Source organism: Lissotriton vulgaris, chromosome 10 (assembly GCF_964263255.1).
Source record: "Lissotriton vulgaris chromosome 10, aLisVul1.2, whole genome shotgun sequence".
Taxonomy (NCBI): domain Eukaryota; kingdom Metazoa; phylum Chordata; class Amphibia; order Caudata; family Salamandridae; genus Lissotriton; species Lissotriton vulgaris.
In genome coordinates, this window is record NC_141698.1 from 317,169,242 (window position 1) to 317,190,951 (window position 21,710).

Here is a 21,710-nt window from a genome sequence, read left to right on the forward strand (position 1 = left end):
CCGCACCCCCTTATACCTAGTACTTTAATTAACGAAGCACAAAATGGCGAATTCCCGTTTCGCTACCAGTTTGCGGCCCAGTTCGCGGCCCGTGAAGCGCTTCTACCGTGAAAAATCATTTTTTTTTTATTTTCCCCACGGGACCCTTTAATAACCCCAACAACATTCCTAGGGGGTCAAGAGGGGGATACCTTGCCCCCTTTCATTAAATTCCCCCTTAGTTTTTCACCTTTTCTTCTCTCTCGATCCTACCGAGAGACAAGATGGCGGGCGCTCCGGACTGTCACGCAGCAAAAAAAAAAAAAAAGCTCACGCACAGCCGCTGGAAGAGATGTATCAACATATATCAGCCTCCTCACCCACCCTCAGGAAACATAGGGGATTAGGATACGTCTCCCGCACCCACTTATAACTAGTAATTTAATTTACGAAGCACAAAATGGCGAATTCCCGTTTCGCTACCAGTTCGCGGCCGCGCTTCTACCGTGAAAAATCATTTTTTTTTTATTTTCCCCACGGGACCCTTTAATAACCCCAACAACATTCCTAGGGGGTCAAGAGGGGGATACCTTGCCCCCTTTCATTAAATTCCCCCTTCGTTTTCCACCTCTTCTTCTCTCTCGATCCTACCGAGAGACAAGATGGCGTCCGCTCCGGACTGTTTAGAATGTTGACAGACACCGGAGAGCCAATCAGCTTTCTGCGCGCAAAGTTCCGATAAGCGAAAAGTAAGCGGACCGGATCGCTGCCCAGAGCGCTGTTACAGATATATATCTTGGTTTGAACGTTAATTTCTCAAAAACTACTGGAGCACATATATTGAGACCTAGCAAAGGCACATCGGGCTAACAGTCCCTACAATTTTGCCAAGTTTCGTGCAAATCCATTCAGCCGTTCGAGCTAAAAGTGAGTCCAACCGCCCTATGGAAAACTCAATGCAAAAAACGCGTTTTGGGACCCCCCTTTTTTCTCAGCCCCCCCTTGACGAAACCCCACCAAATTTTCAGGAGCTGCTCAGAAACAAAATGTGCCATTTTCCTGAAAATTTCAGCCGATTCCATCCACAAACGCCAAAGTTATTAGACATAGAATTTTCAAAAGTCCCATAGGGAATTTATCCTAACTATATATACCTACTGGCGAACGCCAGTAGGTAATATATATATATATATATATATATATATATATATATATATATATATATATATATATATATACATACAGTATGTGTTTCTGAGACATTATTAATCCTATAGGGGTATTGTCTATAGCAAGCTCTTAGAAACAAATGACTATTTTTAATTGCGAGAAAGCAATTTATATAAACATTCAAGGACTACATTTTGTTACTAAAGATAGAACAAAATGGAGGTACTAAAATACCAGTAGTAGCCTTAAGTTGCATTTTTGAAAAGTCTCTTCACCACCAATAAAAATGCCCCCTTTTCTTACTGCTACGGAAACTTCTACGTAGTACTGTGCGTTATGTTTTTCATGCATGGACTACATTTTTTTTTAGACATCCGTTGTCCTAACAGGGATGATGATTACAAAAGGATATCCAAAAATGAAGACTGCTTCATAATTGTTGGACATTTTGGGCCAGATATAAAAATATGAAAAACTGTTTTAACATATAGTTGCTTTCATTAAGGTAGTAAGCTATCAGCAAGCCAGTTTTAAAAACGTGTAGTAAGTGGAGTGCACAGTATGACTTTGAAAGGATGTACTGTGCACTTTCATTGGTTTTTCCCACTGTTTGATGGTGATGCTTTATACAGAGCACTGCTGAAAGTGAAGTAGTATGAAAGCTGAAACAGTAAAAACCCGTAAAACATTTGTGTATGTTGAATTAAGTTTCGTAGGAAAAATATTGTGTTGTTTTGGTTGCCTAATGTTCAAAATGAAATCCTAACATTTTTTTCTGTTTCTATTTTTTCACAGTGGTTGGAGATCGGGATATATTGCGTGTGTCAAATCACTAATCTAGTGATGGATTCATCAATCACTACTCGTATACTAATCCCATCTCCCAGACACTACAGTTCAACTCATCCAATCTCCCAGCCACAACTCAGGCAGTCATCCTATCACCCAGGCGGTACCCATGGAGCCATGCCTTCACTTACTCACTACTAATGCAGATATGGAATCCAATAGGCACTCCACTTGCATGCTTTCATTTATCCAGGCAATCCACTTGCATTCATCCATTCATCCAGGTAATGATCCATTCTCCCAGGTACTACACTTGTAGTCATCCAATCACCCATGCATGTCCCATGGAGTCTTCCATTCACTCAGACAGTACCCATGTAGTCATGGAATCACCCACGCACTCCACTTGCTCCCAGGCGCTACTCATGCACTCATACAATCACCCAGGCACTACTCATGTAGTCATACAATTACCCTGGCACTACCTTTGCACTCATCCAATGAACAAGGCACCACCCATGCACTCATCCAATCACTCAGGCACAACACTAGGCCTCATCTATTCACCCAGGCACTACACTTGCACTTATGCATTCACCCAGGCACTACTCAAGCACTCATACAATCACACAGGCACTACTCATGCATTCATACAATCACCCAGGCACAACCTTTGCACACATCCAATCAACCAGGCACTACCCATGGACTCATCCAAACACTCAAGACACTACAACTGCACTCATCTATTCACCCAGGCAGTGCACTCACACTCATCCATTCATCCAAGCAGTTCATGCGCACTCATTCATTCATCTGGGCACTACACTTGCAATCATCCATTCACTCACGCATTACACATGCACTGATCCTTGCACAACCCATGCACTCATCCAATCATCTAGGCACTACCCATGCATTCATTCATTCAATCATCCAGGCACTACCCATGCACTCATTCAGGCAATACTCATTCAATCATTCAGGCAATACCCGTGCACTCATTCAATCATCCAGGCAATACCAATGCACTCATCCAATCTCCCAGGCACTACCCATACACTCATCCAATTACCCAGGCACTCATCCATTCACTCAGGCACTACCAGTGCACTCATCCAAATTCCCAGGCGCCACCCATGTACTTGTCCAATCACCCAGGTGCTACCCATGCTTACATCCAATCACCCAGGCACCACCCATGCACTCATACATTCACCCAGGCACTACCCATGCACTCATACATTCATCCAGGCACTACTCATGCACTCATCCATTCACCCAGGCATTACCCATGCACTCATACATTCACCCAGGCACTACCCATGCACTCATACATTCACCCAGGAACTACCCATGCAGTCATCCAATCACCCAAGCACTACCCCTGCACTCTTACAATCACCAAGACACTCAACATGCAGTTATCCAACCACTCATTTAAACATTCATGCCCCACTTATGCACTCAGTCTATCCTCAATGCATGATCATATACTCATTCAATAATGCATGGCCAACTCATGCAATCATTCAATCATGCAGGCACCACTCATACACTCATTCAATCAATGCACTAACCATGCACACATTCAATCACTGTTAAAAATGTGAGTCTCTAGTTGGCAATGATTTGCACCTTTCCCTAAATAGGGACCATTCCTTCTAGGGAGGATAAGGGGAATACACTTCTAAAATAACCCCTGCTCACCCCTTGGTAGCTTGGTACAAGCAGTCAGGCTTATCTCCGAGGCAATGTGTACAGCATTTGCACATAACACACAGTAATACAGTGAAAATACTACAAAGTGACACCACCAGTTTTAGAAAAATAACCAATATTTATCTGGGCAAACATGACCAAACCGATAAAAGACCAACATACAGTAATCAAAATAATATGCATTTTGCAAGAATAACTTTAAAATGCAGTTCCTTGAAGCTGGTAGCTCTGACCAGGGCTACCATGGTGCTGAAAACAACAGAATCTAACAGTTCAGGCTGACCGCGTCGGTGCAGACCAGCGTCAGTGTCAGCAGACTCTTACAACAGTACCTTTGGTTCTGGCCAACCGTGTCGGTTATGGGCCAGTTGCAGTAAACGTCACACAATATATGTGAAGTGTGGTCATGTGGTGTGTGGTGCCCTCAGGTTGCAGTGCAGGCAGCAGCTAGGTGCCTGTCTTCCAGCAAGTCGGTGAGACCAGGGCTACGAAGTGAAGCTGGGCGGTGCTTGTTGCACACCTGACAGGTCATGGTGCAAGTGGCAGTGCCAGTTGATGGGAGCTGCCGCTGATTGGCCCAGACTGCTGTGTGAGACGGGGTGGTGCATAATTTGACTTCCGAGAAGTGCCCCCAAACTACAGTGCAATCACGGGTACCGAAGTAAACGTGCAGTGACGTTGTCAGTGAAACTAGGGTGGTGGAGTTAAACGAGGCGGTACCGAGTGCGGTGTGCCCACAGGTCGAGGTGCAAGCAGCGGCTCGGTGGCGGCAGTCGTCGGTGAGATCAGGGTTGTGGTAAGAAGTGCGGCGGTGCCTTCAGAACACGGAGCCAGCAGCGGTGTCGGCTGCTTTCCCACTCTGTGGAAACTCAAACCCATGGTTCCAGAGTTGGTACCCAGAGGTGAGTGAAGTCGTTGCCGTCCCTGAGACTTCGTGAACAGGAGGCAAGCTCTATTTCAAGCACTTGGAGATACTCAGTGACAAGTGAAGAAAGTTCAGTCCTTTCACTGCCCAAGGCTGAAGCAGCGACTGCAGGCCAACCCAGCAAAGCAACAACATACCAAAAGGGGCAGTGCTCCTTCTGGCAGTCCTTCCAGCTTTTCTACTTGGCAGGTTCCTTGGTCCAAGCGAGTTCTTAAGTTCTGGGCTACAATATTTATTCTTAGTTTATCTATGCTGGGACGCCTCGTCGCTGTGGCAGCTATGCGCTTCATAAATCCTAAAATAAATAAATAAATAAATAAAATGTTGTCTTGGGCGGAGAGTGTCTGTGCTTAGTCCAAACTAGTTTTGTTTTCTCTGGCCCAGCTTTACGGTAGGAGGTGGAGACAACATTGTCCAAGGCAGACCAGGCCCATTCAGGTGCAAGGAAATCTCCTCCCACTACTCTAAATGCAGCCCAGGTCTATTCAGCCCAGCCTTGTCTCACACAGGAAAGGCAGGACACACCTCAACCCCCCTAGTGGCTATCTGAAGAGAATGCACATCCCCAGCCCCTGTCACTCCAAAGTCAGGCGGTCAATCCACAACGCAGCAGAGGCACACAGGATTCCTAAGCACAAAAATATCTACTTTCTAAAAGTGGTATTTTTAAGCGCAGAACATAAAAATCATCTTTACTAAAAGATGCATTTCTACATTCTGAGTTCAGGCATACTAAACTCCTTTCCTCTATTTCGTCCAAATGGGAAGATATACTTGTAAAATGTTAACAAGCATTCCCCATTCTAGCCTATGGGACAGATAGCCTTTCAACAGTGAAAAACGAATGACACTGTAGTTCACTGTCAGGACATATCACACACACCAGGACATGTCATACTTTTCACATACACAGAACCCTGCCCTTAGGGGTACCTTGGGCCTACCTTAGGGGTGACTCACATGTAGTAAAATGGAAGGTTAGGGGTTGGCAAGTGGGTGCACTTGCCAAGTTGATATGGCCGTAACAACTGCACGCAGACACTGAGTGGCAGTTCTGGGAACCCTTTGAAAGGCTTTTCGTGTAGGTGGCACAATCAGTGCTGCAGGCCCACTAGTATCATTTGATTTACATGCCCTGGCACTCTCAGTGCACTTTACTAGGGACTTACCAGTAAATCAAATATGCCAATCATGGAAACACCAATCCATAATCCAATTTACAATAAGAGCACTTGCACTTTAACACTGAACAGCAGGGGTAAATTGGGCTGAGACAATAAACCAACAAAAACAGTAAAACCAGGAGGTCACAAAGCAAAAAGACCGGGGAAACATGCCAAAAATGTAAGGTCTAACAATCACCATATACATGTTCATACACTGATTCATTCAGCTTCTCTTTTGTTAACTGAAGAGGTTTTTTTTGTTGTGAATTTTGAAGTTTAAAAACAAAAATCTTGCTGGAAACCAAAATGGCAACTGGGAGTGCAAAAACGTCAGCGCACACTAAATATGTAGAAAAACTATGAAGGGCCAAAAATAGTCTTTAAAAAAAATCTATTCTTTAATATCTTTGCAGCATTGACAAGGGTTGTTATGGACTGCTCTCTAGTATGCACTACAACTCCACAATACATGCACTTGTGATTGGACCTCTGAAGGCACTCTCTGCCCTGATCTTGTTGCAGATGCTAATGAAGTTGAGGTTCGATCAGCCTCATGTTGTCTTCTTGATGCTTTCAGATTATTGCCTTTGTTATGTTTTTAAACGGTAAAGCAGTCTGTGTTTGTCCCGCAGTGAATTGTCCTCAAATCATTTTGGCTGTAGTTGTGTCTAATTTTCGAATGGAAAATTTGATGTTTTGGAAATGCCCTGCTGCTTCACTCTGAACCATTCCACTCACCGATTCACCAGGTAATCGAATTTTAAAGCATTTATTTGGTCCATCAAGTGGGGGCCGAGATAAAGGAGGGTCCCAACGAACGTTTTCCCCATTCATTTTTTCCAAAGCAACTTTAACCCCTTGTATGCTGATGACAAACCCCAGCCGTCATGCACTACGGTGCTCATGTGCTGATGACGGCTGGGGTTTGTCCTGGCCCGCCCCTGTTCATTTGTTTACCGCACAGCGGCGGAAACGGGCCAGAAGCGAAGGGGTTAAACAAATCTACAGCCCAAACAGTTGAACACATTTACACCAAATTCGGCAGAAAGCTAAATCTTTGTTCAGAAGGAGTGCTTTTAGTGATATGGAGTAAATCACAATTGCAGTCATTCTGAATTGTCCTTCTTGGATTTAAAAACCGTCCTCCGAGACGGAGGTCTTTTTTTCAATGAAGGTTTGCCAAAACCTACAGATGCGAACAGCCTAAAAAAGATAGATACAGATTACTCTAGAGTCTCAAGGGAGAATTTACCTTTAGGCTAATTCTTAAGATCAAGATTCAATTGTTTTGATATTGAACAGGTCAAGATATTTAGCTATAAATTGTCATAGACAGTATTCAAGTAGGATTATCAGGAGAGTGAACAAAACAATGTACCATAAATATCATGAGGCTCTATTGTATAATCATGTTCAACAATACCTCACTGTGATGACAGTGCCTGCAGTCTGCTCACCCTCCTAGCAGAGGTAATTGCCACTAAGAATGCTGTTTGATGGTGAGCAACCATGAAGGGCAGTTGTAGATCAGCTTAAACGGTGCACACATCAAGAAGGTGAGAACCAAATTATGGTCTCATTGTAGCATAAGAAAGGGAGTAGGGGAAACAAATGGGTTAACCCCTTAAGAAACCTCTGCACCAGAGGAGACTTGAAAAGTGTAGCCTGATCTGGGAGCTGAAGAAAAGCTGAAAGGGCTGAAAGATAGCCCTTCAAAGTGCCCAAGGAAGATCCCTGCTTGTACAAGGAAAGGATAAACAAAAGGATATCTGCCAGGGATGCAGATAAGGGGTCACTGGACCTTTCTATACAACATTTACAAAACCTATTCCAACTGCAGGTGTATACCATTTTTGTGGAGGGATGCCTGGCTGCCAGAATAACCTCAGAGGCTTCGAGAGGGAGGTCAAAAGCTGTCAACTGTCGCCGCTCAATCTCCACGCAAGGAGGCGGAGAGTGGACATGTTTGAGTGGAGGACCATCCTCTGCTGCTGTGACTGAAGATCTTCCCGAAGGGGCAACCTGATCAGAGGATCGATGCTCATGTCTAGAAGCTTTGGATACAAAACTCTCCGTACCCAGTCCGGTGCCACAAGAATAACTTGTGTCTAGTCGCTCCTGATCTTCTTGCGCACTCTGGGCCGGAGTAGTATGAACGGCAAAGCATGTAGAAGGCCTGAGCTCCACTCAATTCAGCAAGAGAGAGCCACCTTGGAAACTCCAACGTGTAGAACTGCTGACATTGCGTGTTCTCTTTGGAGGCGAACAGATCTAACAAAGGCTCTCCCAAACACTGAAAGGGACCTTGTTACACCTCCGAATGGAGACTTCACTCGTGATCCGCAAGGCACCTTAAGCTGAGCTCGTCCGCCCTGGCATTCAGAGAACCGGACAGGTGTTTAACCACCGGGGAAATGTCCAGGTGTTCCAGTAAGTCCAGAGACGTGGACCTCCTGACAAGGCTTTCAGTGCCAGTCAGATCGCCTGGAGCTCCAACAGATTGATATGGAGCTTGGATTCTGTTGGAGACCAGAGTTCTCTGATCTCCACCTCTCCCAGATGGCCACCCCATCCCAGAAAGGATGCATCTGTCACTACAGTGAGATTTGAGTGGGGAAGGGAGAGGGGTCTGCCCTTGATCCAATCAAGGTCTGTGAGCTACCACTGCAGGTCCTTTGCAGTGTCCTCCTAAATCTGAACCAGGTCAGTTAAATTTCGTCGATGTTGTGCCTATTAAGACTTCAGGTCCCGCTGCAGAGCCCGCATGTGCCACCATGCATGGTTCACTAGCAGGGTGCAGAAGACCATGAGGCCCAAAAGCCTAAGAGCCATTCTCACCAAAATCCAGGATAGAGACTGAAACATCAGGGTCATAGCAAGAATATCTTGGGCTCGCCGTTCCTGAGAATAAACACGAAACTGCACCGTGTCTAGAACCGCTCCAATGAAAGGGAGTGTCTGAGAGGGAGTCAGGTGTGACTTCGGCAACTTGATAGTGAACCCCCAGTGAATGCAGGAGGTTCGCTGTAGTCTGGAGGTGGGAGACAACTACTTGGGAAGAGGCCACCTTCAACAACAAGTTGTCGAGATAGGGGAATACTGGAATCCCCGATCTCCTCAGATGGGCTGCGACCACCGTCATCACCTCTGCGAACACCCGAGAGACGGTGGTGAGGCTGAAGGGGAGCACTGCAAATTGAAAGTTCTTGTGGCCCATCTTAAAACGCCGCTAGTGACCATGGGCAGGCGGGACAGGATATGAAAATAGGTATCCTGCAAGTCCAACACTACCATCCAGTGTCCCGGGCAGACAGGACCTGAGCTATGGTGAGCATCTTGAACTTTTTTTTGGAAGTAGTTGAGGATTCCAAGGTCTAGGATAGGACAAAGGCCTCTGTCCTTCTTTGGGACTATAAAATAGTGGGAATAACAACCACAGCCTATTTCTGGCCCAGGAACCCTCTCTATAGCTCCCTTGGCCAAGAGAGTCTTGACTTTTTCGTGGAGTAGGGTAAGGTGATCCTCCTTCAGCTCATCGTACACTGGAGGCGTAGGTGTAGGTGAAGTCTGGAATGGGACGGAGTTGCCCCTTTTGACTATTTGAAACACCACTCTGCCACCGACTGACTGTGAATGATCCTGGGGTATTGGACTAGGAAGGTTTTGCGGTGGACAAGGGGATTGTGGCTTGGCACGACTTCTGGCATTCAAACCCACGGCCTGCAGAGGAAGCTGAACTTGCTGGCCCGCTGACCTGAAAGGGATGGTGCGGTTGGTAGCCCTTTCCATAGCCACGAAAGGAGAGAAAGGCAGATGCGGGCCAGGAAGTTGTGGTGAGGCCTAAGAACTTGGCCGTGGCCTGCGAGTCTGTGAAATGATCAAGGGTAGCATCTGCTTTGTCTCCAAAGAGACAGGAGCTATCGAAGGGCATGCCCATGAGGTTAGCTCAGACATCCTGCGAAACCCCAGATGTCCTCAGCAAGAAATGGCGACGTACAGCCACCGTCATGGAAATCGATCTGCCCAGCGAGTCTGTCAAGTCCAAGCCACATCTGATGGTGAACTTTGCTGCATCTATCCAGTCTGAAATAGCTTGGGAGAGTAGAGCCCGGTCCTCCTCAGAGACTCTGGGCAGCACCTGCGCAACTGTGTCCCATATCGAATGCGAATAACGGCCCAAAAGGACTGCAGGGTGATAGGGGCAGGCAATCGTCCTATTCACAGGAGCCACTGTGCTGGGTTTGGACCAAGTGCCCAGAAGGAGGTCCTTTAAGGCCTCATTAAAGGGCAGTAAGGGTTCCGAGCTGGAGACCCCTGGCTACAGGACCTCCATCAAAATGTTAGTCTTGACTGCCACCGTAGGGCGCTGCAGGCCCAGGACCTCCGAAGCCCTACCCCACTCTACAGCAAATGATGTCCCCTCCTTCGTAGCCAGGGTAGGTGGAGACAGCATGCCAGAGTCTGGGGTGATGTCCAAACCACTGGCATCACCCAGTTCCTCGTACCAGTCCATATCTTGCGGGTGCAGGATTTCAAAAAGGGATTCTGCTTCTCCTCCCAATCCTCTTCATCCAACCCTAACCCTTTAGAATAGGTTAGGTTGAACGGCATGGAGCTGTGTGGCTCGGTCAGCACCGGTCTCTGCGTTGGAGGTCACCCAACCAGCTCAGTGTTGTCGGTAATGAAGATCGGGGAGGTGCTGTCAGTGGGCACCGGCGACACCGAGGACCACCGGGGAAGCTTGCTAAGGAGGTACTGGATCCGCAGGCACTGGTCCAATGGGAACTTCTCCATCATCTGAGCCTGCGGGGCACAAAGGTATGCCAGCAGGGTCAGGCTGCCCAAATATGGCACACATGGTGTCATAGAACTCCTCAAGCTGGGCAGGGGTCGCTTCCGGAAAAGCGGAGCCGACCCAGGCACCGGCGGAGCCAGGCCTCAAATGCTGAGGTTCCTCCACTGCGTCACGAGATGGGTGGCGTAAAGTCGCAGCATGCGTCAACTTCTTGTATTTTTGTGGTGCCTCTTACCCGACTTTGACGAAGAGGATTTCGATTTGCAGGAGCGGTGCTCAGACCTTCCTCTCGACCGAGACCTGGACCGGGATCGAGACCGACGATGCGACTTCTACGGTGCTGGACGCCAGGCCGCAAGCTGCTTTAGGGACAGCTCCCTCAAAGCCTTCGGCGTCAAGGCCCGGTAGTCGGAGCATGACTGAGTGACTGACATGGCGCAGTGACAGGCGCCACACGGCTTGAACCCTGAGGTCTTACTTGACATTTCCTACACACCAGAGAAGTCGACAAAAAAGTTTTTTTAAAAGTCTGGCAAAAATTAACAGGGTGTATTTCTCTCTAACGGATTGGCGCTGGCTGGCGCGCAAAGAAGATAACTGACGTCAGCTGGGTGGCGGTTATATTGGCGACGCAGACATCACAATGACAACGATCAACACAGACGTCATGGGGAGTCGGCCAACCCCACCTACCGGCGTGCAGGGGCACTGCTAGGAAAAATCTTCCGGATTCAGCCTGATGCCTGGAAGTTTAAAGGTAAGGAATCTGCAGCTAGATGTCTATCAGATATCCCGTTCTAAATGCAATACATTAAACCCTGTATAAATCAAATCACTTGTTGCTACAAACCATGCTACATCAGCACGACAACAAGGAAAACGTGGATAAAGATACTGGAGCACAGAATTACTTTTAGGTGACAACAAAAAAACAGCCATATGACCAAACATTATCTGGAGTTAAAACATAAGGAAGGTGGTTTAACTTAGGTCTTACTTGAAAGTTTACCGGGCTATCAGTCATCAATTTTCAAAACAACAGCAACTATTACGGAAAAACAAAGATGGGCCCATAAAGCCTGCAAACACTGATGTCGTGGCACAAGTTCAGTCCCAATTACTTAGTTGTTTGTCTACTATAAGACTTGTAGTGACATTTGGTTTCTGGATTTAATGTATAATGTATGCTAGTAGGGACATCAATTCCTTTAGGAGTTCTGTTCCATGGTGTTTTTGTAAACCTTGCTTCAATATACTGCTGCTAGCCTTCCCTCTAATTTTCCATCCGTAACTGTATAACCAAGAATTCAACCCGATTATAATGTTCGAGACTGCTCCTCATGATGGACGAAACTTTCATATGTGCCATTGTTTCTATTTCTCATTGAACTGGTACTTTAGGGCCACCTGTACCTTTCACTTCATTTACTATTGCCTTGGGAATGGGAACTATCAGGCTACTGGATTAAAATAGTACAGTAATGTGAATCAGTACACACACAACCTCACACATGACGCATTGAAGTATATGTGACTGAGGCATCTTGGGTGTACCTTTTAAACAATGATCGTGATAACAACCCTGATTCTCCTGAAGGCGCATGAAATATTTAGGTCAAATGGCTGATAATTCCTCATGACGAGTTGCATTTTTCTTACTGGAACAGCGGATCTTTCCAGCTCCATAAGTTTCCTACACTAGTGAAGTAGCATTATGTTTTTGTTCCAGTGTATGACTACGAGTTATTGTGGGGTCTCCTTCTTTGAGTCCTCTTTCCCTACAATAAGAAGTTGTTTTCTAGACACATATGTGTGGAATTTTTTAGGTGTTTTGTATTAGCGTGATTTTATTATGGGGAAATGTAATTTTCAATACAAACACCAATGTGTAATCTGAAATGCACGAATGACAACCTTAAGTTCTATTTTCTGTACGGAGTTTAATTACCGGTTGAACTAAAACATTAGTAGTTGATAGTTTGTGAGTATACATAATTAATGTGTTGTGTTTTGTTTGCACTAGTACCCTACACCTTTTCCATACCTATGTACAGAGTAGGTTAGGGTAAGGGCACACAAGGGTCCAGGTCCTGAACAAAACCGCTGACCTGGCATGAGGATTAAACTGATAGCTGAAACATGCTAACCATGGAAATTGAGAATCCTTGATTGTCTTTTACATGTCCCAGCATTCTTGTTTTTAACCTTAAGGTACGGAATCCAAATAAAGTTATTTCTGGTTTACCTTTAGGTTATTTTATTTCTTTTTCTGTGGATCTCACTGTCTACCTTCTGCATCTCCATTCAAAAAAGATTGCCAAGAGCTCCTAGCCTATGGAGTCCATCTACACTACCAGGGTTGGAGTCCAGATGAGGAACAACCTGATGAAGCATGCCACCTAGACGGGTAAGGGTTTGTATCTTTTCATATAGCCATTGGATGATTTGGATCGATTCACCTGTAAGTATCTCTTTCATTTTGTCCAGGTTCTTTGACTGAGCAAGTGCTCACCATAAAATAAAGCAACTACAATGTTTTAGAGTTTTGCCTGAGGTGCCCAAAAGGAGACCGTTCAGAGTCAACGGTAACATTATGGAAACTGCAGAAACCTTTTACCTTTTGGGTTTAACATTCACAGTACTTAAACTATAGAGAGAATAGCCCACAAATTCATTAAAGTCCAGAGGTACTGTTAAAAGGTTAAAGAGCTGACATGCTCATGCCATTAAGCCAGCAGTAAAATGCTGGGTTATTATACAAATTAAAATGAACTTTCCAGAAATATATTTGGCCTAAACCCTTCTTAAATAGGCTACATAATTAAAAAACAGCAGAGAATACCGAAGAGCTGCCCTTTGCAGCTTTTCTATGTTCTTTCGATCAAGCTTGCGAGTCCTTCGTTGAAGAAAACACATACGATCTATGCATATTTTACTGTTTCCAAGGGTTGTAGCATAGAATGTTCTCAGAAATCCCACAATCATTTCCCCTACCACATCAAGAAGTCAATAAGACCATTTGGTGCCGGTGACTCAGGTTTCAGAATAAAAGCAAGTGTAATCTTGTTCTACGTGGCTTTTTGGGGTAATACACAGAAACACAGGGTCCGGCTCTGGAGTTTGTTATTTAAAATAGGGGCTCAGGATATCTGTACTTAAAAAGAAAGCAATATTTACAGGCTGAATCTAAAACGTTCTCAATCATAGATGAGACTTGAGTAACAAAAATGAGGAAAAGTGGATTAAACCAATATCAATGCCCAAATCCTTACGTAAGGACATACAAGTATTTACAATGCAAATACTTATCAAAGATGTTGTTGTTTAGTACATACTTCATTTCTAGTAACTTATAAAATGAGAAAGAAGAATTACCTTTTTCATTATTGTAACGGGGAGCCCCCTGCCTCTGCCGGTTAGTGGCATTAACAATCTCATCTTTGCGACGTGCTTGGGTAACATGAATTGATTCCAAATGATGCTCCAGAGCAAGCGATATATTACCATGAAGTGATGACCCACGTAGTCTTTCCATCTTGGCTACTAAAGTGACAACCTAGCAAACATAAGACAACAATAACATTTACTTCGCGTTTCAAGGAATACGGTTATGTCAGACCACTGTAGGAATGTGGTAGATCTCTGTACTTCACAGCTTGATTTTACATCACAGGTCCATAGCATATTTGTACAGCATCAAACTTTTACAGTTACAGCCTCTGCCTTACCGTCAACTAGTACCACTTGATGCGTTCAGTATTTGATAATCAATTACTTGCCCATTCATATGTTGACAAGTGAAGAAATTCAAATTCTACTACTATGTCACGATCTGCTTTGAACAATAGACATTCATCAATCTCCAGGGGGTAAAATGAACTGATCTACCCTGAATCCACACTATCGCTGGACTGTGGGCCATTAAATAATGAGACTAGTCCTACACTACACAGGACACACTTCGTCAATGTTTGGGTTCAGAACTGATCAGATTGCAGAACACACAATTTAATTACCCTGTCTAAATTAAGCTAAAATATCCACAAGAGAATTCAATTCAAGGCATAGAAACATACCTGTAAGATTTTAAAGTGGATCTGCAAAGTGGTAACCACAGATAGACACGTGTGTCGCTTGTGACATCTCTTTTGACTGAGGTGGACTTGGCATAAGCATTAAGACTTGCAAAGACTGAAGTGAACAGAACCAGACTAGGTCTTTCTCACAGAAATAATTCTCACTGCTAGGTGAGAGAACAAGGTTGACTATCATATAAAGTTCCCTGAAAGTAAACTTAATCAACACTATTTACTAATATGCTCCTCTGAGATATTCATGCAACTATAAGAAAAAGTGATAGAGAACTAGTTACTTATGTATTCAACCTACTTGTATAAATATTGCTTGAATGACCACACTGAACGGGGCAAATGTGATACGATGATAGAAGAAGAGCATTAATCTGAAAAACTGCTGTGTAAGAAAATGTTTTTTAGCCTGGAGGGGGGGGGGAAGAGAGAAAGAGAGAGAGAGAGAGAGAAAGAGAGAGAAAGAGAGAGAGAGAGAGAGAGAGAGAAGAAAGAGAGAGAAAGAGAGAGAAAGAGAGGGAAAGAGAGAGAGAGAGAAAGAGAGAGAAAGAGAGAGAAAGAGAGAGAGAGAGAGAGAGAGAGAGAGAGAGAGAGAGAGAGAGAGAGAGAGAGAGAGAGAGAGAGAGAGAGAGAGAGAGAGAGAGAGAGAAGAGAGAGAGAGAGAGAGAGAAAACCCCTGTAGCTAGACTTAACATGTTATTAGAAAGTCAACATTTCTCTATAGAGTTGTACACAGGAAAATGCTTAAATCTAAAGTAAAGCAAATCCTTAACATAATGTACAGCAGGCAACAGATTAAAATGTAAGACATAAAAAAATCTTTAAAAACCAACAAAGGGGGGGGGGGGGGGGGGGGGGGCCGCAAATGGAGTGAGACGTGTGTTGTCGAGCACCAGCTCCACCGCGGCCTGTTAAAGCTTCCCCCCAAGCTATGAGCTCACCTGCAGGCATAGGAACTAGGGACAGTCTCCTGGAATCCATCAGGGATCCATAGACACCTCGGAAGTCCGCTGAGTGGCCTCACGATCCGGACCAGAAGCCCCGATATGAAGCTGCCATGACACCCAAAGCCGCCATCTTGGACCCCGTAGGCGAGACCGTGTGGAGGAGGATGCCTTCGCCCCACCCTTGCCTCCACGCACAAAGACTTATCTAGCCTGGGCGCCAGCTCCGACCCTTAAGACCGTCATGGGGCACTCAGGCAGGAACGCAGTTCGACTGGGAAAAAAGGGAGCTGCTGGAGGCCTGACAGCACTGCGGCCCAGAGAGCAGGCGCCCTTACCTGCGGATCCGGTGGGAGCTGCCATGGAGGCCCGTGCCCCATCTCATATGCTGCAGAGTGGGTACGGAGGATGTCGCCCTTAAAGGCGATCGGGGGGCCCTCCCTGGTGGGCCCCTCCTGTGGACCCTCCTGTGGACATTAAGCCCAACTCTCCTGTTTGCATGGAGGATATAATGTGACTGGTGCGATTCTTTCACTAGCTCGGGGTGCAACACATGGACACTCTGCTCCTCCACCTGAAGTTTCGAGCCACTGGCTCATGGCAATCTTACAAATCAATATTGGGCCATAGCACGAGGTTGGAAATACTATATTCCTGGGCCTCTGACTCTTCTTGCACCATCGCCAGCCTCACTAGGACCTTCATTGGTGCCTGCGTCCACGCCCCCCGCCCCCCTCTGTGGCCCACTCCTCTGATCTCTGGAGTTGGGGGACCACTGTGGGGATCACACATCAAGTCTGTGCACTCCCCCCTCCCCTGCCTACTTTGGAAGTCCCCTGTTAGCTAATCTTGGAAATCTGGTACCTGCCATTCCTGCAGCTGCGTGGGGACTACCGAGGCCCCCACAAACGAAAAACATTCTGCCCAGCTGTTACATCGGTGAGGCACTCGCTGCGGGACTTGGCTGTGGCCACCCAGACCCTGAGACTGGGGGTGACGCGAAGATTGGAGGTGAGACATTGGGAGTTGCTGTGCCTTTGAGTCCCACGTGGGGCCCTCCCATCCTCTCTGGCTGCCTGGACACCAACTATCCAACAGGCAGGGGGGATACCTGGCCAGGAGGAGGGGGGTGGGGAGGCTACCACACCAGCTTGAATGGCTCAACTGGGACACCTAGCCACTCTGCATTTTACACCTGGCCCTCGGCCACCTGAATCCACCTACAAAGGACCAGAAGAAACTCCCATATTTCTGAACTCACTCCTGTTTAGTGGATCCGACCCCCACTTTGTCCAGCAGGATTCCGCTGGAGGCCCCTGATTCCGACCCCCGCTTGGCTTGTGCCAGCTACCACGAAGCACTGCTGTCTCCCCATCTCTCAACGATACTAGCACAACCCCTTCGCTCTTCTCTCTGTCCAGCTGGGCCCCAATCGCATGGAGTCCCTTCTGACTGATAATCGCGTCGTCATGCCACGCTGCAAGTCTGGTAAAGACCCCTTGCTATGGACAACTCTGTGGTTTCCCTATGGCTGAAAACCAACCCTCCGCCGCCACCTGCCTCTGACCCTCGGGGAGCCACAGCTGCTGAAGGATCGACATCGGCCTGATTACACAGGCCTTCATGAGCTCCTTTTTACAGGAAATCAAGGCAGAAATCGGATCCCTAAAAAAACAGTTTAAAGCTTGCCTGCGGGAGATCTGTCAAGATGTCACAGGGATCGGGTGTCAGGTGGATGACCTGGAGCACACGATGGATGCCCGAGTGGACGACCATGAGAGCCTGTGGCGCAGGATGGCAGAGCTCGAGGACCAAGATATCAAACTTCTGCTGAAGCAGGAGGACTTGGAGAACAGAAGCCGATGTAATAACATCCACATCAGAGGGGTCCCACGCGGAGCAGAGGGTCAAGACAATTTGGCCTTTATTGCAGACCTCCTGCAGATAATCAGGGCAGATGACGATCCCTCTCCCCCAGCCTTGGACAGAGTCCATTGAGTTACTTGCCCCCGGGGGTCACCCAGACTTCACTCCGAGTCCATTTCTTTGTGGAGAAGGAAGCTATCCTACAGAAGGTGTGTGGCGTTAAAGCCCTTGTTTACAATGGCTACCCGATCCAGGTCTTTCAAGACATAACCCAGGTTACCCTTAGTCGACACAAAGGCCTCAAGCCAGTCACTGACAAGCTACGTGACCTGAAAATCAAATACCAATGGGGCCATCCCTTTGCACTGATCTTTTCCTGGGAGGGCAAGCAAGCATCAGGTCCTCCGCCTGCTGAGAAATGCGAAGAAACTTCTCCAAATCTCAACCGTACCTGGGGATGTCAGGCCTTACTCCCTATGGGTCCAACTTAGGGAGGCAACACGGCTGGAGAAGTCCACTGTCCTCCCCCAGTACAGATCTGGAGCTAAAGAACAGGACTCCTCTGAAACGAAGCAGGACATTATCAAACACCTCTGCACCATGAGTGACCCTCACTCGCCAGCCAGCTCATCCGCAGCCTAGGACTGAACCACGCCTGGCTTAGCGATACATCTGCTCCGTTCCCCCTATACATAGACTTTTGCCTCCGGAACTCTATGAGACCTAACGCACACATCCCACTTCAAACACTATTGGCCCACTGAGACATATTCGCCGTGCCTGCTCTCACGGGCGTGGAGGCTTCTACAGATATTACTGTTAAATCTCGTAATCCAGTACACACTAATATGAATCCCTTCCTGAACACAGGTAGACTGATAGCTGGTGTTTTGTACCACAACTCTAGAGACTGGTTGCGGAGATCGACCAACTGCCGTTGTTAACCACAGTGTCTGGCTGTGTGAACCTCAAGCCACCCAATGTTGCCAACCCTCCAAAAGAAACCATCAGTTCAGAGGGCTCAGAATGCTGCAGCCCGCACTCTGCTTACCCTTCCAAAACACTGCTCCGCATCACAGGCTCTCGTTCGGTTGCACTGGCTTCCTGTAAAACAGAGAATCCTATTTAAGACCCTATGTGTAGCTCACAAAATTTTACACAGACATGGTCCTCACATTCTGAAGGGACTTTGCACCTTCTATACCCCGACGCGCGATTTTCGCTCTGCAGATCTCCACCTGCCCTCTACTACGAGGGTTCGAAGGAGCAGAGCGTTAGGACGCTCATTTAAGCACAAGGCTCCACTACTTTGGAACTCTATCCCTCTACAAGCACGATCCACTACGCATCATCAGTGTTTCCGCAAGTTAGTTAAAACTTGGCTATTTTCGTCAATCTAACCTGCAGTACTGTGGAGGCCGGTATCACACTCCCTCTCCACACGCAGCCTTGCAGGCTCTCTGTCACGCATGTCTGTAAGCGCTAGGACGCCCTGTTGTTGGGGTAGCCATGCGCTATATAAAATAACTTAACATAACATAACAGTTGAAGGACAAGATAAAAATTGGAGGGTTTTTCCCTCACTCGAAGTTAAAGACATGGAGGCAGAGAAACCTTCAGAGGTGATGCAAATGCCCCAGAGGGAGTTGCAGGTAAGAGCTATCCTTTCTTCCCAAACAAAGGTTGGAGGCAGGCTAGACTTGTTTCTACTGAGGTAGCGAGAGAGAGAGATCACAGGGGATGCTTAGGTTCTTCATACTGTCCAAAGTTTTCATACAGCGTTTTAAGATTCCCCAGTTTAGTTGAGGAAGCCTACTTCCCTGTCTTGGTCTCAAGCATAAAGGCTGATCATAGAGCAAGGGGCCCAGTCTCCACACCAAACAGGGGCAAAAATACTATCCTCCAGTCATCCAAGAGGTTTTTTTAAGCAATCTCTTTCTAGTAGCCAAGACAGACATGGGTCACAACCCAGTAAAACAAATCTCCGGGAGTTCAATTGGTGCTAATTTATCTCCATTTCAAGATGGAGGGAATCCCATTCCCCTCGGGAATATCCTGCTCCATAACAAATGGATGGCAAGGATTAATCTAAAGGATGCATATTTCTCAATCACAATTACCCTCCAGGCAGGAGATTTCTGCATTTCCCATGGAACAATTGGATCTGCGAGATCACTGCACGCCAGTCTGTCTACTGTCAGCCCCTCAGTGTTTCTCCTTGTTTCTGAGACCCGTTGTGGAATGACTATGAACCAGAGTGATTTGCCTAAAGGCCTATTTGGTAAAACATCCTTAATATGAACCAGAGTAGTCCTCAAAGTCTAAAATAACTATGGGTGACAATTTCACTCCAGGACAGTCTTGGGTTCATCGTTGACAGAAAAACTTCAGAGACAGCGCCATCTCAGATTCTGAAGCTCCCCCTGAAGAAACTGAAATCTATCAAAAAGGTACTAAGGATGGCCAAGGAGAGGAAAACACTCATTCAGAAATGTCTAGCTAGACTGTTCGGACTACTGGCATCTTTGATCCAGGGTAGTTTTCTGGGTCACCTGTGCTACAGGCCTTCCATCTCAGAAGAGGACTCTCCTACGCAGAAGAGGTGGACAGTTCGGAGGAACCAAAAGCAGATATACAGTGGTGGCAAGACCACAATGAGGTGTGAAACAGCAGGGCCATCTGTGGGGGTTCTCCAGACCTTGTGACGGAATCTGACACAAGCCGTTCAGGATTGGGAGCCTGCTGTGGAGAGGTTACCACAGGCTGTTTCCATTGTTGCCAACAGGGAGGCTTTATGAACATGACCTCCGAGGATCGGCTAGTGATATCAAGATCTTTGTAAAAAAAATGTGTGCATCTTGGACTGCATTTTTGATAATTGGGTTTCTACAATTTCAAAGAAACATTGTCACTTGATATTAAATTGAATTTTGCAGAAGTTCATTAGACCGGATTGGTTTCCTGTGAGCAATCATTTTGTTTATGGAACATTAGTGTGCCACACTATTGACAATAGTGTTATAATTTTTGGAGAGTGCAGAGGTATAGTGGTTTAGTTAGGTTTTGCACAGGAATTCTTTGGAACCTCTGTGTGGCGACATCCATGGTAGTGGGGTGTTTTTTTATCCCTTGAGGGCCACAAACACTGTTATTCTTATACTGACGAGCTGAGAGAATACATCGCTTGGAATTGATGTGTTATCATGTAAACCGCCACTACCTTTTGTTTTTATGTTCATCTGTGGGGGTTCCCCAGACCTCGTGGCGGAATCGGACACAAGCCATTCAGGATTGGGAGCCTGCTGTGGAGAGGTTACAACAGGTGGGCACAGGTCAAAAGAATTGACCATGAGAATCAACTGCTCAGAGTTTCTGGAATGGTTCTTTGAAATAGACAACGTATTAGCAGTCCGATATATCAACAGGCTCAGTGCTACAAGGTCCAAGCTACTGGTGGAATTGGCCAAGGGCTTCTGCCATTTCAGCCTCGATAAGAGGATATCTGTGGCAGCAGAATACCTGCCAGGCACGCAGAATCTGATGGTAGATTATTGGTTGATGCCGTCATGGGGACATCGCAACATAGATCAATCTGATTCACGGTTGCCATCCAGATACCCTTGCAGAAGCCACATGTTTTAACTCCGGACTGGTGCCCAACTCAGAATTATGCCTTCTTAGCGGTTGATGATCACACGATTGTCAACTCAGGTAAGGAGACGTGCGATATTGGTAATACTCTTTCAAATCTCAAGTTTGACTTCCAGTTCCATTGGAAAGTTTTCGGGGGATATGATCCTTCTCCCTTGTTCAGCCAAACATTCTAAAGGTCTCTCACGGTTGACATCACCAACTGATGCTAGAGTGCTCCCTCCAGCCCATTACATGGAGGATTATAGGACATGCTGAAAGTCCTGAGACTTTTGCAACAAGCCTTAAACTTCTTCTAAAATCAGTTACTGCACACCATCAAACAATACTGCCCAGCTTGGAGACAATGAACACGTTGGTGTCTGGAACATGGTTTGATTCCAATGGAGACAGTCATTACTTGCCTTAATTTCTTTGCAGAGCTGGCTAATGGCAGGCTGGCATACCCTGATGAAGGGCGCAGCCCGAAATGTAATGGGCACAATTACTAAATTGATTTTAAAAAGTTGTAAACGTGTATACAACGGTACAATGTTATAAATCATGAAATAAGAATATAAACAAGGGGCGCTAGAGGGCGCGCAAGCAGAATGGCCGCACTGTAGTGGGGCTCCT

General features: G+C 46.4%; 1 protein-coding gene across 2 annotated transcripts in view; it reads right to left on the minus strand.

Moving 5' to 3' along the window:
• Positions 1–21,710, minus strand: part of LOC147685171 (meiosis-specific coiled-coil domain-containing protein MEIOC-like) — a 312,693-nt gene that overhangs the window by 77,462 nt on the left and 213,521 nt on the right. For both annotated transcript variants that reach the window (XM_086941077.1, XM_086941078.1), the window contains exon 6: positions 13,922–14,102. In XM_086941077.1, the coding sequence (XP_086797203.1) occupies positions 13,922–14,102 (181 nt within the window). The remainder of the gene's footprint in view (positions 1–13,921; positions 14,103–21,710) is intronic.